This window comes from Hyperolius riggenbachi, chromosome 12, assembly GCF_040937935.1.
Source record: "Hyperolius riggenbachi isolate aHypRig1 chromosome 12, aHypRig1.pri, whole genome shotgun sequence".
In the NCBI taxonomy this organism is placed as follows: Eukaryota; Metazoa; Chordata; class Amphibia; order Anura; family Hyperoliidae; genus Hyperolius; species Hyperolius riggenbachi.
Genome location: NC_090657.1, coordinates 36,074,016 through 36,090,462, shown reverse-complemented (window position 1 = coordinate 36,090,462; position 16,447 = coordinate 36,074,016). Strand labels below are relative to the sequence as shown.

The window sequence follows — 16,447 nt, the reverse complement described above, 5'->3', positions numbered from 1 at the left end:
GGCCCCGCCCGCAGCCACTTCCGGTTTCGGTGACAGGAGCAGGCAGGCAGGGAACGCGAGTGATAATTTGTGTTCCCAGCAACAATAGCGCCCTCTATGCTGCTATATGATATATACTCTCTGCTATAGCAGCATAGAGGGCACGGCACTCGCGTTCCCTGACTGTCTGCTCCTGTCACCGAAACCGGAAGTGGCTGCCGGCGGGGCCAGGGGCATCTGATGGAGTCTGTGTGGGCACGATACAGCTGCAGGGGGCTGCTGGAAGCCCCAGGTGAGTAAAACATTTGTTTTCCACAGGCTTAAGTGTCGCCCTCACTGATAAGAGATTCCAAAAACACTTTCCTAGCAGAAAATCTTCTTTGCTTCTGAGAGCAAGAAAGAGATAAAGGGGAATTTCTTATCAGTGAGGGTTACACTGTAGTCACTTCCTGTCTGAGTCAGCCACTTACATACCTGATATTTAACTCTTTCAGGCAGAGAAAGAAAAAAAGGAACACCGCATAGTTATTTGTGTGCTAGGCACTGTACATACACATGTCTATCTCATCATGTTACTTCGGGTATCCTTTAAGTTTAATGTAATGTCACCTGGGAGGCAGGAATTGAGGCTATATCAAGTCACTGCTGCCATCTGGGTGGAGCTCATTAGCATATTGGTCCAATTCTACATTTGGGTCATTTCTGGAAGCTGTGACTTTACTGCCCATACAATTTTTAAAAGTTCTGCACATTCACAGGAACAGAGGAGGCCACTTGTACTGGAGGTGGAATTCCTCCTAAAATACAAAACTAAAGCATCCAATTAAAATTGACTTGTTTTGTTTTAGATCCAGCCCTGATGCCAATCTGAGACTTGCAGACTTATCATGTGATGAAATCCGTCACATGCTTCTCTGTATCTCCCACAGGAGAAATGATGTAGAAGAAAAACCATTGATGGCCAGTGGAAGGCTTTTGTACTTGGTTCTTCTGGTCATGGTCTTTGTTTTCCTGTGTTGACAAATGTAAGAACAAGCAGCACGAAAACTTGGAGCCTAGCCTCACTGGGATGAGCTTCAGACTTTGTACTGCTGAGAAACTAGAAGGATTTCTGGCATTGATCTTATTTGGTTTTAATTTCAACATCTCTTATTTAGCCCTGCAGTATGTCTTTTGGTTTTAACAGGCAACCATTGGATTGATCAGGAACCTGGCCCTGTGCCCTGCCAACCACGCTCCTCTCCATGATGCCGGTGTCATCCCACGTCTGGTCCAGCTGCTGGTTAAGGCTCACCAAGATGCTCAGCGACACGCGGCCTCCGGAACGCAGCAACCGTACACGGTAAGGATGTGCGCACGCAGTATTCACAGTGTAAAGTCACAATAGACCCAAGCATCTCCAAATGTGGCACCCCAAGGGTACCTATGCAGAATACAGTGTAACCTATTTATAAGGGTGCCGGAGCACCAGAAACCAAGGTAGGCCCAGTGCACACCAAAACCTCTAGCAGATCGGCAAAACGCTAGAGGTTTTTGGAGCAGATTTCAGAGTGATTCTAGGCATGTATAGAGATGGTTTCTAAACATGCTTAGCAATTTTTTGGAGCATTTTTGAGCAGCAGATTTCATATATTGTTACAGTAAAAGCTGTGACTGAACAGCTACTGTAACAAACGCCTGGAAAACTGCTCTGATCTAGCGTTTTTCAGAGCAGTTTGCTATACTTTAGATCAGGGGTCTCAAACTCGCGGCCCGCGGGCCATTTGCGGCCCGCGATACAATATTTTGTGGCCCCAGGGCCCCAGAGCTTGTAGGGGCCCCCAGTGGCTACAAGAGGAAAAAAATTTTTTTCAAATCGGCCTTATAGTTTTTGAGAAAATAGATTTTAAAGTTGCAAAGGAAAAAAATACACATTTAAAAACCCGCCGACTTTAATGGTTAATAGCAAATCCACCTTAAATGCTAGAAACCCTAAATTTGCAGGATATGTTAAGGAGATCATTAGGAATAAGAGGAAAAAACAATTTTTCAAAAAGACCTTATAGTTTTTGAGAAAATCGATTTTAAAGTTTCAAAGGAAAATAGTATACTTTTAAATGCGGTAAATGTCACTTTTAGTAGCAAGCCTAACGGTAGTGTAATTTTACATGTATCAAAAGAAAGAGCAATACATTTCCTGACGGGGTTTCCAGGGGGTCCATACGCAGCCGCAGCGCTTTGGCCAGGGATCGCTATACAGCCGTAATATGGCTGTATGAAGATTCCTGGCATTTTTTCCTATTTTCCCAATTTTTTTTTTTATGTTTAGAGTGGGCGGGCAGAGGCGGCGATCCGCCGCGATTGACTTCAGGAGGGGCAGAGCTGAAGCTGAAAGCTCTGCCCCTTCCAGGAAATGCCGGCGGATTGCCCCCCGGGGCGATTTGGGGGCTCTGCAGCCCTCGTTTTGCGGCGGGGACATGTGAACTCCCTTATGCGGCCCAGCCTCATCCTGACTTTGCCTCCTGCGGCCCCCGGGTAAATTGAGTTTGAGACCCCTGCTTTAGATTGAGGCAGAAACGCTTCTGCAAACCGCAAAAGTGCAGCAGGAGCCACGTTTGCCGTTTGCTAAAAACCGCTGGTGTTCACCATCCCATTGGAATACATTAGCCAAGCATTTTCACAGGCGGAAGTGGTTTGGAAAACTCTACAAAAACCGCTCAGTGTGCACCAGGCCTAACAACACTTTTTAGATCACTGGAATTGTAAAACTGGCCTATGGCCTAAATGATCACTTCTATATGAAGGAAGCAGTTTGCCTAGAGCGTATAGTGTCCCTTTAACAGCACTTTGCTATTAAAGGGGCACTATGGCTAAAATATTAAAATTTAAAATATATGCAAATATATACAAATAAGTAGGTTTTTTTTTTTCAGAGTAAAATGAGCCATAAATTACTTTGTCCTATGTTGCTGTCACTTAGGGCCCATTTCCACTATCGCGAATTCGCATAGCAATACAAGTGAATGGGACTGTTTCCACTTGTCAGGATTCCTTTGCTTTTTTTCTGTGCAGAAAAAATTTGCATGGCAGAGCCAACAGAATTCGCATACCGCTATGCGAATCGCATACAATGTATTGAATAGGAAATTCGCATGCGGTTTGGGTATGCAAATTTTCATGCTAATTCGCATGCGAATTCGCATAGAAACAATGGAAAATCACACCAGCACTGCCATGGTTAACTTCGCATACATTGTCATCCATGCGAATTTTTCCTGCGACGATTCCCACCGCACAAGTGGAAATGCAGCCTTACAGTAGGTAGTATAAATCTGACAGAAGTGACGGGTTTTGGACTAGTCCATCTCTTCATTAGGGGATTCTCAGGGATTTATTTATTTTCAAAAGTACTTAGTGAATGGCAGTTGCTCTGTCCAACTGCCAAACTGTGTAGCGAACAGGGAAGCTGGCCAGCATCATTGTTTATATCCTTTTTAGGGAATAGCTTTCTACAGAATAAAAGCCATGATGAGAATCCCCCATGAAGAGATGGACTAGTCCAAAACCTGTTGCTTCTGTCAGATTTCTGCTACCTACTGTAAGTGACAGCAGCATAGGAGAAAAGTAATTTATGGCTCATTTTACTCTGGAAAAAAAAATGTACTTCTTATTTGTCCGTTTGCACATATTTTAAAACTTATAGCCATAGTGCCCCTTTAAAAGTTACAAGCGCTGTATTTCTAATGTGACGGTCAGCCGGATACAGATGGTGAAATGGGGTTCTCCACTTACATTGTGGCGAGCAGCATGCGCAGCAGCAGAGGACACTGCCGCTTGTTCAGATTCTCTGTTGTCAGTCTGAGGCCTCTTCCACGCTGCATGCGATTCTGACTTTATTTTTTTTTTTATTTTAATATAATACGATTTTTGATGTAAAAATGCAGCAGTACTTTTGTTGTTCATCAAAATCAAGAATCTGACCGTATTAAAAAAAAAACAAAAAAAAAAACTGAATCGCGTGTAGTGTGCAAGAGGCCGGACATACAGTGGAGGAAATAATTATTTGACCCCTCACTGATTTTGTAAGTTTGTCCAATGACAAAGAAATGAAAAGTCTCAGAACAGTATCATTTCAATGGTAGGTTTATTTTAACAGTGGCAGATAGCACATCAAAAGGAAAATCGAAAAAATAACCTTAAATAAAAGATAGCAACTGATTTGCATTTTATTGAGTGAAATAAGTTTTTGAACCCTCTAACAACAAAAGACTTAATACTTAGTGGAAAAACCCTTGTTTACAAGCACAGAGGTCAAACTTTTCTTGTAATTGATGACCAAGTTTGCACACATTTTAGGAGGAATGTTGGTCCACTCCTCTTTGCAGATCATCTCTAAATCCCTAAGTTTTCGAGGCTGTCTCTGCAACTCTGAGCTCCATAGGTTTTCTATTGGATTAAGGTCCGGAGACTGACTAGGCCACTCCATGACCTTAATGTGCTTCTTCTTGAGCCACTCCTTTGTTGCCTTTGCTGTATGTTTTGGGTAATTGTCGTGCTGGAACACCCATCCACGACCCATTTTCAGTTTCCTGGCAGAGGGAAGGAGGTTGTCGTTCAGGATTTCACGATACATGGCTCCGTCCATTTTCCCATTAATGCGATTAAGTTGTCCTGTGCCCTTAGCAGAAAAACACCCCCAAAGCAAAATGTTTCCACCCCCATGCTTGACGGTGGGGACGGTGTTTTGGGGGTCATAGGCAGCATTTTTCTTCCTCCAAACACAGCGAGTTGAGTTAATGCCAAAGAGCTCTATTTTGGTCTCATCAGACCACAGCACCTTCTCCCAGTCACTCACAGAATCATTCAGGTGTTCATTGGCAAACTTCAGACGGGCCTGCACATGTGCCTTCTTGAGCAGGGGGACCTTGCGAGCCCTGCAGGATTTTAATCCATTGCGGTGTAATGTGTTTCCAATGGTTTTCTTGGTGACTGTGGTCCCTGCTCATTTGAGGTCATTCACTAACTCCTCCCGTGTAGTTCTAGGATGCTTTTTCACCTTTCTCAGAACCATTGACACCCCACGAGGTGAGATCTTGCGTGGAGCCCTAGAGCGAGGTTGATTGATGGTCATTTTGTGCTCCTTCCATTTTTGAACAATCGCACCAACAGTTGTTACCTTCTCTCCCAGCTTCTTGCTAATGGTTTTGTAGCCCATTCCAGCCTTGTGCAGGTCTACAATTTTGTCTCTGACATCCTTGGACAGCTCTTTGGTCTTTCCCATGTTGGAGAGTTTGGAGTCTGCTTGATTGATTCTGTGGACAGGTGTCTTTTATACAGGTGACTAGTTAAAAGGAATGTCCAAGCAAAATAAAAAAATGAGTTTCACTTACCTGGGGCTTCTACCAGTCCCATGCAGCCATCCTGTGCCCTCGTAGTCACTCACTGCTGCTCCAGTTCCCCGCTGGCAGCATGCCGACCTCGGAGGTCGGCGGGACGCATTGCGTACATTTTTACGCATTCCCGATAGTGCAGGAACATTAACGCATACATTTTTACGCATTACTGGTTCAATGCGTAAAAATTTACGCATTGAACCAGTAACGCGTAAAAATGTATGCGGTAATGTTCCTGCACTAGCAGGAATGCGTAAAAATGTACGCAATTTGGCCCTGTCCTCCGAGGTCAGAAAGCTGCCAGCGGGGGACTGGAGCAGCAGTGAGTGACTACGAGGGCACAGGATGGCTGCATGGGGCTGGGAGAAGCCCCAGGTAAGTGAAACTCATTTTTTTATTTTGCTTGGACATTCCCTTTAAGACAGGTGTCCTTAATGAGGGTGACTAATTGAGTAGAAGTGTCTAACCACTCTGTGGGAGCCAGAACTCTTAATGGTTGGTAGGGGTTCAAAAACTTATTTCACTCAATGAAATGCAAATCAGTTGCTGTCTTTTATTTAAGGTTATTTTTTCGATTTTCCTTTTGATGTGCTATCTGCCACTGTTAAAATAAACCTACCATTGAAATGATACTGTTCTGAGACTTTTCATTTCTTTGTCATTGGACAAACTTACAAAATCAGTGAGGGGGTCAAATAATTATTTCCTCCTCTGTATCTGTAACCAGCTGCTACAAAAGCCAACAAATTGCTTTCCACTACTTTTTCTGCAGCGTATTAATGTAGATCCGAGATGAACTTTTACTCATTGCAAAATTGTGTTCCTTGTATATAGTTTATATAAGCCAAATACTTTCTTGTTTTTGTTTTAATACTCTAATTCCCTATAAACTAAACAAGCCACGCCCACAGGTTTTCAGAGAGCCAAGGCACTTTCAGACAGTAGCAAGGGCTCATGGGAGCTCAGTCTGGGCAGGAGGGGGAGGTGTTACTAGCCAGAGATTTCAGAGGCAGAGGGGAGGGAGGGAGGAGGAGGGGGATTAGGTTTTTTGCTCAAGATGCAGATAAGCCTGCTTCTGTGTAATGTTTACAAACATGGCGGCTCTCATTGTATCACAGCTTCAATAGAATAGGATTATTTCTTCCTGTTTGCAGCTAGATTTGCTGTGTAAACTATGTAAACTTTAGATAGGATATATAGACAAGTTACTTGTTATAGATAGTTACTTACCCTGTACTTCGGCTGTAATTCGGCCGCCAGCAATAGCCGGAATCTGAATTACATCATTCCCCCACTATCCAAGTGGACCTGGAGGGGGAATAGTAATGACCGCCGCCGGGACTTGTGCAGGAGCACGGTAAGCCGTATAGCGGCTGTATCCTGTGCCCAAGTCTCCCGGCAGTGATTTCTCTCGTACGCCAGTAGAAGCTGCCACTGTTGTGAAGCCTTAATATGCAGTCTGCAGACATGTAAACTGACATCTGGACACCTGAAATTGTCTTGCTTGCTTCTAAATGATCTCTTGGAAGGATAATGACTTGCAGATTAGTAAACTGGCAGCAGCCCATCCTGGGATTGGACTCATGCTACGTACACACATGCGACAACGATCGTTCGTTAAGAACGACGAACGAACTTTTAATTGATGAAAGAACGACCTAAGTAAAGGTAGTTTTAAAATGTGTGTAACGATCTGATCGTTAGAACGAACGTTACATCACAGAAAGCAACTATTGCGCCTGCGCATAAAAATGAGAAGTTCCATGGAGAAATAGTGAAATGCGCATGTCAAGCCTAGTACGAACGATCGTTTCCAACGATGTACTACTTTTGCAAACGATCGTCGTTGGTTAAAATCCGCCGAGACAGAACTTTCTTTTGTAGCGATTTGGCTCGTTCGTCGTTTGCCTTAATAGTCGGTGGTTCGTTTTTTGTAACGATCGTCGTTGGTAAAGATCGGGGAACGATCGTTACAAACGACTATAGTCGCATGTGTGTACGCACCTTTAGTCACTGAATCCAAGTCCAATTTGGCGGTTTTTGTCAGAGGCGCTGTGCTGGAGGATTGCAGGTGCGGAGGGAGCCAGGCCCATCACCAATGAGAAGTCAGGACCCGGCTAGGGAGCTTGTGTGCATCAAAAGGCCCATGTCTGTGCCAGCTTTATGTAGAGTGCTAATTACACATTAGCAGTCGCTTTTACACTTGGAGAAATGGGGAATGCTAATGATATTTCCTTGACTAATTTGACATTTACTAGCCATCTCTAACCACAAATCTCAGGTATCAGGTTGGCCATTGAAGTGGACCTGAACTCTTGCACATGACAGAAGGAAGACCTAGAGAAATGCACCCTGTATGTATTTAGAGAGTTTAGCCTGTCTAATCCCCCCCTCCTCTGTGACTAATCACCACTGTAATCTGATCCCTCAGCTAGGTAAACTTAGGAATCTCCTCTGCCACGGCATACAGCTAATTGGTAAAACACAGGATGTTGACTATAGGTAGTAGACAGACTGCAGATTTATTGCAGGATTTGTATCCGCTGTAACAAAGAAACTTATGTTTTAGGTTTTCCAGTTACTGGAAGGGTCAATACCCAAACTATTGCTTGACTCAGAAATAAATTAATAACGTTGCTGTTATCAGATTGATGTGAGCTGTACTGAGCTATGTAAACAATGCAGCAAGGAGAACGCCAACACTTCCTAGAGCTGGCCATATCCTAATTTCCACCCAGTGTTCCAAAACAATCGATTTCTTTCTGAAAGGAATCGGCTAAGAAGGAATTGATGCCTACCACAAACGGTGCATCGATTGGTCAATGGATTTCTCCAGCGTCGCACTGTTTGACGCAATTCAACGCTTTGGCCTATCAATCGTCCGCAGCTCCTGCCCCGCCCACAATCAACCTAGATTTTCTATCTTGTCCAATTTGATACTTTCTGGTCAAAATCAATCGAATCAAACACTCAAAGTAATTGATTCCCATCCGATTAGTTGTGATCGAATCCTGCAGGGAGTCGAACGGGAAAATCGATGTATGGCCACTTTAAGAGATGCTGGCTCTGCGTAAATGTTGTTCACAGAAATCACTCCCTGCTTGCTAACAGCTGAGACCAAAAGCAAGGCAGCTTCCACAGTAAAACATGCAGGAGTTTTGTCTTATGGGGAAGTGGAGTACATTTATTTTTTTTTTTATTTTTTTTTTTGTACACCTGTGTCAAGAGCTACATACAAGCAGTCAGTGCTGGTCCCCAGTGGCAGCTACTAGATTTGTTTCGACATGTACAATATAAACGATCCCTTTTTAATTTTCTAGGATGGTGTCCGAATGGAGGAGATAGTAGAAGGCTGTACTGGAGCTCTCCATATTCTGGCAAGAGATCCCATGAATCGTATGGAGATCTACAAGCTGAATACCATTCCCTTGTTTGTACAGGTGAGTTGAGCGCTGCATGCAAAACAGTGCAAATTACTATACTATAATGCTCTGTTTAAAGGGACTCCGAGCACCTCTTATGGGTATACCTTTAAGACTCCGACCAGTACTGCAAAGTACTTAAAGATGCATACCTTTCTGTAGCTTGTGCTCTCCTCTTTCATTTGATGCCTGAATCGCCATTCTACACCAAATAGTTTTCCTTCAATTTAAAAATTGCGGCTGCCATCTTGGCGATGTTATAACTTCCAGGCCACCCCTGTCTTCTCTGTTAGAGAAGTGCATCACTGAATGAAGCAGGAAGAGGAAGTGACACGCATGGCCATTGCAAGAGGCTTCTCCAGAGGGGTCATAGCACGACTTTGTTGGAAGTCGTCTGGCTTAAAGACATGCCCATGAGAGGAGCTCAGAGTCCCTTTTAAGAAGGTTTTTATCAACATGTTTGTTTCTTAAAACAAAGGTAAAATTGATTTGTGGCTGACTCGTGGCTAATCGTGCTTTGACGTCAGTGTGGTGGTGTTCTGTTCCTTTAACTCCCAGTGAAGCATAGGGCATCAGTGTTTCACTTTAGTTTCAGTAATAAGTTGGTGTAATAAGGTGTGCAGATTATTAGTATTTAGCATCTCATCCTGGTGGTGGGGCTGCCACCTAAAACTTCCAGGCGAACTGATGTTCTGACGGGATTCCTTCCCTTGGCCTTTGGAATTTCACCTCCACCACAAGGCAGCGGTGCTGGCTTTGATTGACCCTCTCATACAGCACTTACTATATCTAGTCAGCGTTCCTTGTTCCGCCATCCAAGGAGGCTTCTGAGGGGAGACCAGCAGATCCACACAGTCTTTGCTTTGCATTAGCCATCATGTTTGGTTTTGGTGTCAGTCCTTAAAGCAGTAGGATTAGCCATACTATACCAGGGAAAAAACCCACATATAGAAGTAGATAAATACTTGATCTAATTATATAACACATGTATTGTACTGTCCATGTTTTGATTTCAGTGAATGTTATATAGTAAATGAAGAGAATTCTGTTCCTGGTGGGAACCATTTCTTTTGTCCACAGTTTAGGCTAAATCCTGATGTCATTTCTGCCCTTTACTTTTTTCTTTTCTCCTCCAATCGCTGAGTCACCTCAGCCTTGCTTGTAAACACAAGTGAGCAGGGGAACGTGTTTCAGATAAGCAGCTAGGCAGGGAAATAAATGGAAGAGGAGGAATATATTATAGATAAAAAGAACCCCCAGCATGCAATTGTTTGGCACTGACTACTAAAAGGCCAGTGCTCCTTAAGTATGTGATAACTCCAAATCATAACAGCAGAAAAAGTTTTGAATGCAGGATTAGCATCTTTATCACTTACCGTATTTTTCGGACCATAAGACGCTCCGGACCATAAGACGCACCTAAGTTTAGTGGACAAAAAACAAGGAAAAAAAGATATATACTAAACTTGGTGTGTCCATGGTACAGGGTGTCTTGTGGAGCTTCCCCTGCTACAGCAATGGCTGATTGAACATGTATGTGGTGCCTGGACAATATGTGGTGGTTATAGCAATCATGAGCCCAAATAGGATAGGTATATCTTCATGTTCATTTACTGGCAACTTGAGGTTTAACAATAAAGAAGACTCCATTACAGCAGTGCCAAGTGTATTGGTGTTTCTCCTTTCCTTGCACATTCCTTTCACGATGTTAATGTAGTGTTGTACCATCACCTAACTTGTGTTAAAATAACTAAAATTGGGGCTCAAAATCAAACGGTGCTTGTATCATTGGTTTTTCGCCAGTTTTGAGATCTAGGGACATGTGCACTGCAGTGTTAATGCCAAAAGCCATTTCTGAGCCACATGCACATTCTACATAGCTAATTGTAAGTTATAAATAAAAAGCCCCATGCACATGATTTTCATCAGACGTCTACTATTAGCACTTTCTGTCTTCTACGCAGTTCTTTGATTTGTTAGGACAGATTGTGAAATGACAAGTTAGCACTGTTACCTCATGACCGTCCCCCTCCCCTCTCCACAGAGCAGAATGCTTGGCTGCAGCAGTGTGTTCTGTCATCCAAAATGATAATTAATCATTTAACTGAGTGCCATAGGGACATCAAAATATGTGTCTCTGATTCCCTTTACACTCTGTAGCTTGTAGGGATTATTTGCATTTCATCACAGGAGTAGGGCTGCAGGCAAAGTTCCTCCTGGTTCATTAACCTTTTCACCTTTTATCAGGCACATAAGCCACTTAAACGATTCACAAGCAGGAGAAAAGAGTCCGTCTTTATGAGCTGCTGTTATTCCTCACTACTAGACACTGGCAGATCAGCGTTGTAGTGTGTGCGAGTAACCTGATCCTGGCTCACAGCTGGAAGTCTCTTGTCTCTGATCTGTGTTTAGAAGCCCTGTGATCCTGCAGTGTGTCGTCTTATGGCCCATACTCACGAGGGACTTTTGTCGCCTCAACACGCGGCGCACGCGTGTTGCGGCGACAGGTCGCCCGTGAGTATGGGCCGTTGCACGCGCGCGCACCCCGAACTGTCGCCCGTCGCTCATGTCGCCATGCGTTTGAAAGTTTCAATCGCATGGCGACAGTCGCCGCCACACCCCCGCCGCAACTGTCGCTAGTCCGCGTGAGTACGCGGACTAGCGACAGCAACCTCCATTAAAGTATATGGAGCTTCCGGCGGAGGGAGGAGGAACGTCGGCGACAGCTTCCGTCTCGCCGCTGGTCCCTCTTCCGCGTGTGTACGCGGAGGGACCTGGCGAGGAGCTGTCGCTGGCCTGTCGCCCACACGCTCACGTGTGCTGGCGACAGGCAACATTTGCAGCCCGTGAGTACGGGCCATTACAGCCCCCTCTTCCTGCATGTCACGTGAGCTCACCCGACATGTAGGAAGACTGGGCTGAGAGACGATACAGAGCAGGATCGCAGGGCTTCTAAACACAGATCAAAGAGAAGACTTCCAGCTGTGAGCCAGGATCAGGTTATTCACACCGCGCTGATCTGCCTGGATCTGAAGGGAGAAATAACAGCGGCTCATAAAAACTCACAGCTCTCCGATCTGAAGTGAGAAATGACAGCAGCTCATAAAGACTCACAGCTCTCCGGGTGAACTGCACACACACACACACGAGGCTGCCCAGCCACTGCTCAGACCCCGATGGTCTTGGAGGCGGGACCACAGCTCCCTCATTGAAGCCAGTCACTGCACTTGCTGAGTGTCAGTGACCTATCAGAAGTCAGTGGGAGTAGTTCCTTAACAAGCAAAGGAACGGCTCCTACTCACTTCTGATAGGTCACTGACACTCAGCAAGTGCAGTGATTGGCTCAGTGAGGGAACTGTGGTCCCGCCTCCGAGACTATTGGGCACCTGTTGCAGAAGGGCTCATCAGGCATCATTAGCAGGGGGGACATCTAGAGCTTGCCCAAATTTTAGCATTTGGACCATAAGACGCACTGACTTTTCCCCCCCATTTTGGGGGGAGAAAAAGTGCGTCTTATGGTACGGAAAATACGGTAATACACTCAGACCAGTTGCTGTTGAAATTAGATTTTTATGGCGACCATCCAGCTTTAAGCTACTGTAGCAGCACGGGACCTACAAAGTCCCTACCATACTTCACCCCAACAGGCGATCCCTTACTTGACGTCGCCTAGGTCCCACCATGAGGAGGTAGCAAGCTTGCAACCTTCAGTGTGTTTTGTTGTGCTGATAACTATCTGTACAGGAAGCATGAGGTGGGCTGTATAGGTGGGGGAGGGAGAGGAAAACTTTGATTTGATGTTGTTGTGGACACAGAATATCGCCTCTTGCTGTACATACTAGAGTAATACAACAGTATCTCAAATGGGACTATAGTCAAAGCAAGTAGATTACATTGACCAGGGCTCTGGTTTAACCAGGCTTTGGTATAACTAAGGCAACCCTTTCATTAAAATGCTGGTGTAAACAAATGTGCTGTCTACAATCCACCTGTCACATTATCCTTTAAAGTGTACTTAGCCTGAAGCTGTACTAATTTACCTGCCATCAGCTAATTGATCGCTAGCTAGCGGCTTTCATTTGTTATCCCTGCTTTCCCTTCCTTCGTCAGTGGATGTTTGCTGTACATCTGAGAGGGATGAGCAGAAAATTCTCCTTGCTGCAAAGGCAGGTGTTTAAACCCCAGATCGGTCACCAAAATGCCTTTTTATATGTATTTAACCAAATACCATAAATAAGTTTTATAAAAATCAATCATTTGTAATTTTGGAAAATGTAGTAAAATTGCTGTTGCGCCAGTTTATCAATCCGCAACATACAGCTACCCGCTTGTTCACAGTCAGCCTGACGTGTTGTCTGTGGTCACATGGTCAAGAAGTTATGAGTCAAGCCACACCTCCCCGTCAACTTAGTTTTCTTTAGAGTTTTTTTTATCTTTGTGAGAAGACTGCATTCATTTTTTGCACAAATTTTTAATGCAATTATAGAATTAACTATCCAATCCATAGAGAAAACTTATTTGAAACTTTATTTAAAACAAAAGGTTGCTTTCTTGAAACAGAAACCATTTGCTATAATTCAGGTTGGAGTGAGCTCCGAGATGTCTCCCACAATGCATCACTTTATTTACTAACCTTAAAAAATAATGGCTTATCAGTAGACTGATTACGGTAAAACGGGGCCCTAGGCAACAACAACTTTAAGCCCACCCTTGGCCATCTGGCTAAGATTTGTTGGCAGCTGGTATAAACTGGGCCTCCTCTCCAGGCCCTAAGCACCTGCCTAAGTTGCCTTGTGAAAGATCTGGCTTTATTTATCTCAACACTATCCACAAATCTGTGTCAGTTTAAAGCATTAGGATTTCACAATTGACTGTTTTTTTATTTTACAGCAGTAATTATCCCTGCACTTTACAAACCCCTTGCCACTCGCGCAACTCCAAATCGTTGCTGACCATAGTAATCTATGACCTTTCAGTGACCTTGGGGTATTAAACCGTCCGCAAGGCTTCACCACTGGCCACTCAGTTAGTAATAAACGCTGACAGATCTCACAGCCCTGCTGCAGAGAGAGCACTTTCTAGCAGCAATCCCCGGACATTCCAGAGCTGGATGCTGCATGCACAGTCATTGATTGGTATGGAAGTTCTGAGCTGGAGAAATACAGCCTCATTAATTAGTAATTAGTGCAGCTAATTGCTCCATTAACTTGATCCATATTTCCGGCACAGTGATGGACAGGCTGCTCTGCTGCAGCAGAAGATTCCTCAGCGACGGGTAGGGAGATTAATGTTGGGAAACGATGCTGCTAGCTGCATGTATATCGTGCTGCCTGGCCGGCTGTAGGAATCACAAGTGAGAACTTTATTACGAGGCTGGATACCCCCTCTGGCCTACTCCCCCTTAGTCCAAATGAAGACTTGTCAAATTTTCATATCGGCCTGGGTGACAGTAAAATTGCCTAGAGAGCAAACCCCGACTGAACCAGACAGACATTTCCCTCTCCTTTGGTCCATATGCAGATTTGTTGACCGTCGGCTTTCCTTTTTAGATTCCACCGCAGTACATGCAAAGGGTCCACTTGCTCAGATGCTCAATGGTGGCAGAGATTAAGGATTAGCTGACCAAAACAGATCTTCCAAAGTGCTACAAATTAGTCTGGTTTAAAAGAAATGTTCATCCATGTTCAGGCAGCCCTTGCTCAGGACATTTGTGACTTGAATGCTCATCAATTTTGTGACCTCTAGTCCCCAAAATCCTCCATGACCACAATGAAGCATGAAGGCTTATAACGGAGATGTCCAACTCAAGTCCTCGAGGGCCATATCCAAGCCAGTGCTCAGGATGGACAGAGACCTTGAGAAATGTTCTACTTTATGAACCACACCTTCCCTGATTCAAGTGTGAGGACCTTGGGCCCTTGAGGACTGGTGTTGTACATCCCTGGCTCATAATGTACCTAGCAGTGTCATTGTTGGAGGTGCTGTAGGGGTTTCGCTGAATCCATGATGGATCTTACACTGAAGTATATGAGTGGTCTTGATGGTGCTGACCGCTGTAACCTGTATTGTGCTCTCTCTGGACAGCTCCTGTATTCCCCTGTGGAGAACATTCAGCGAGTGGCAGCTGGAGTGCTCTGTGAGCTCGCTCAGGACAAAGAGGCAGCTGATACCATTGATGCAGAAGGTGCTTCTGCTCCACTGATGGAACTTCTGCATAACCATAATGAGGGCACAGGTAAGCTGGGGCTGAATATGAAAAAAAATTATACAATTGTTGGGTGCAGCCCCCTCCCCCATATCTTGGTATGTACTTTATTCAGAGGCTTGCAATGCAAGATCTTCCTACCCAGCGTCTCACAGTTCTACAGATCTAGCTTTACTTAACGGCATATTTTATTAAAGGCTGCAATTCCAGCCTAAGGATTGTATTATATACATTTTCAAACATTTTCAAAATGATTTACTGACGTACTTTCACAGCTGGGGCTTTTAAATGTTCTTATGTTTTTATCATGCTCTATGTGGGATCATATCTGTTAAAGTTATGCTGGGGATACACTGTATGTTTTGTACCGTGTATCGAGCCGCACGATAGATTGCGGCGCGTCCCCGCTCACGGCCGGATCGATTCCCGACCGTACCCGCAGGCGGCTTCTTATCTTCCGCTAGTTTCTTCTATTGTCCTGCCCGCCGGTATCGAGCGTGGAATCGATCCGGCGGGGTATCGGACACGTCGGAAATTAGCAATCGAGCCATCAGCGGCTCGATTTGATTTAAAAAAAAAAAAAACGCACTGTGTATGCCCAGCATTAGTCACCTATTGAGAGGGAAGGCTCTGGATCAGGGGTAGAGAACCTATGGCTCGGGAGCCAGATGTGGCTCTTCTGATGGGTATATCTGGCTCACAGACAAGTAAGGGTTGATTCACTAAGTTACACTGCTCAAGCAGCGCAAGTAAAATTTTCAAAGTAGGTACGCTACTGCTGTAGCATGCACTACTAAATTACTCACGCTCCCCCCCCCCCCCCCCCACCCCCAAAAAATGAACGGAGGCTCCAATTGTCTCACCCTGGACCCTGTCAGGTCCAGTGACTTTGTAGGATGAGATTTCTGTGCTTTGATTGGCCCATTAGGCTGCCTGTCATTGGGCCAAAGCGTGGGGATTTCGACCTACACAGTTAATCAATACCTAAGTCAGCTAGCAAATTGTACAAGCTGTTAGTCGGTATTTCTCCTGTCTGGCTCTTGGGAAAATTACAGAAACCCAAGAGAAGCTGAAGATGTTTCTGACACTTCCGCAGCCTGCTGGATCAACTTTATACACATCACCATGGCAACAGGGACGTGAGCCCTACTGTCCCAGTTTGAAACATATTGTATGGCTCTCACGGAATTGCATTTTAAAATATGTGGCGTTTATGGCTCTCAGCCTAAAAGGTTCCTGACCCCTGCTCTGGATCCTTTAGAGCAGGGCTTTTCAACCCTGTCCTCAAGTACCACCAACATTGCATGTTTTGTGGAAACCCACAGAGGCAGTTAATTGGCTCTGCTAAGACACTAATTACCTCACCTGTGACTGTTTATGGTTTTCAGCAAAACATGCAATGTTGGTGGTACTTGAGGACAAGGTTGAAAAGCCCTGCTTTAGAGCCTTCCGAGTCCTCTCCATGTCCC

At 44.7% G+C, this 16,447-nt stretch overlaps 1 protein-coding gene across 1 annotated transcript in view; it reads left to right on the top strand.

Annotated features, from left to right (window-relative positions):
• Nucleotides 1–16,447, top strand: part of JUP (junction plakoglobin) — a 154,108-nt gene that overhangs the window by 121,989 nt on the left and 15,672 nt on the right. The window contains exons 9-11 of the mRNA XM_068263326.1: nt 1,166–1,321; nt 8,672–8,791; nt 14,858–15,008. Of these exons, the coding sequence (XP_068119427.1) occupies nt 1,166–1,321; nt 8,672–8,791; nt 14,858–15,008 (427 nt within the window). The remainder of the gene's footprint in view (nt 1–1,165; nt 1,322–8,671; nt 8,792–14,857; nt 15,009–16,447) is intronic.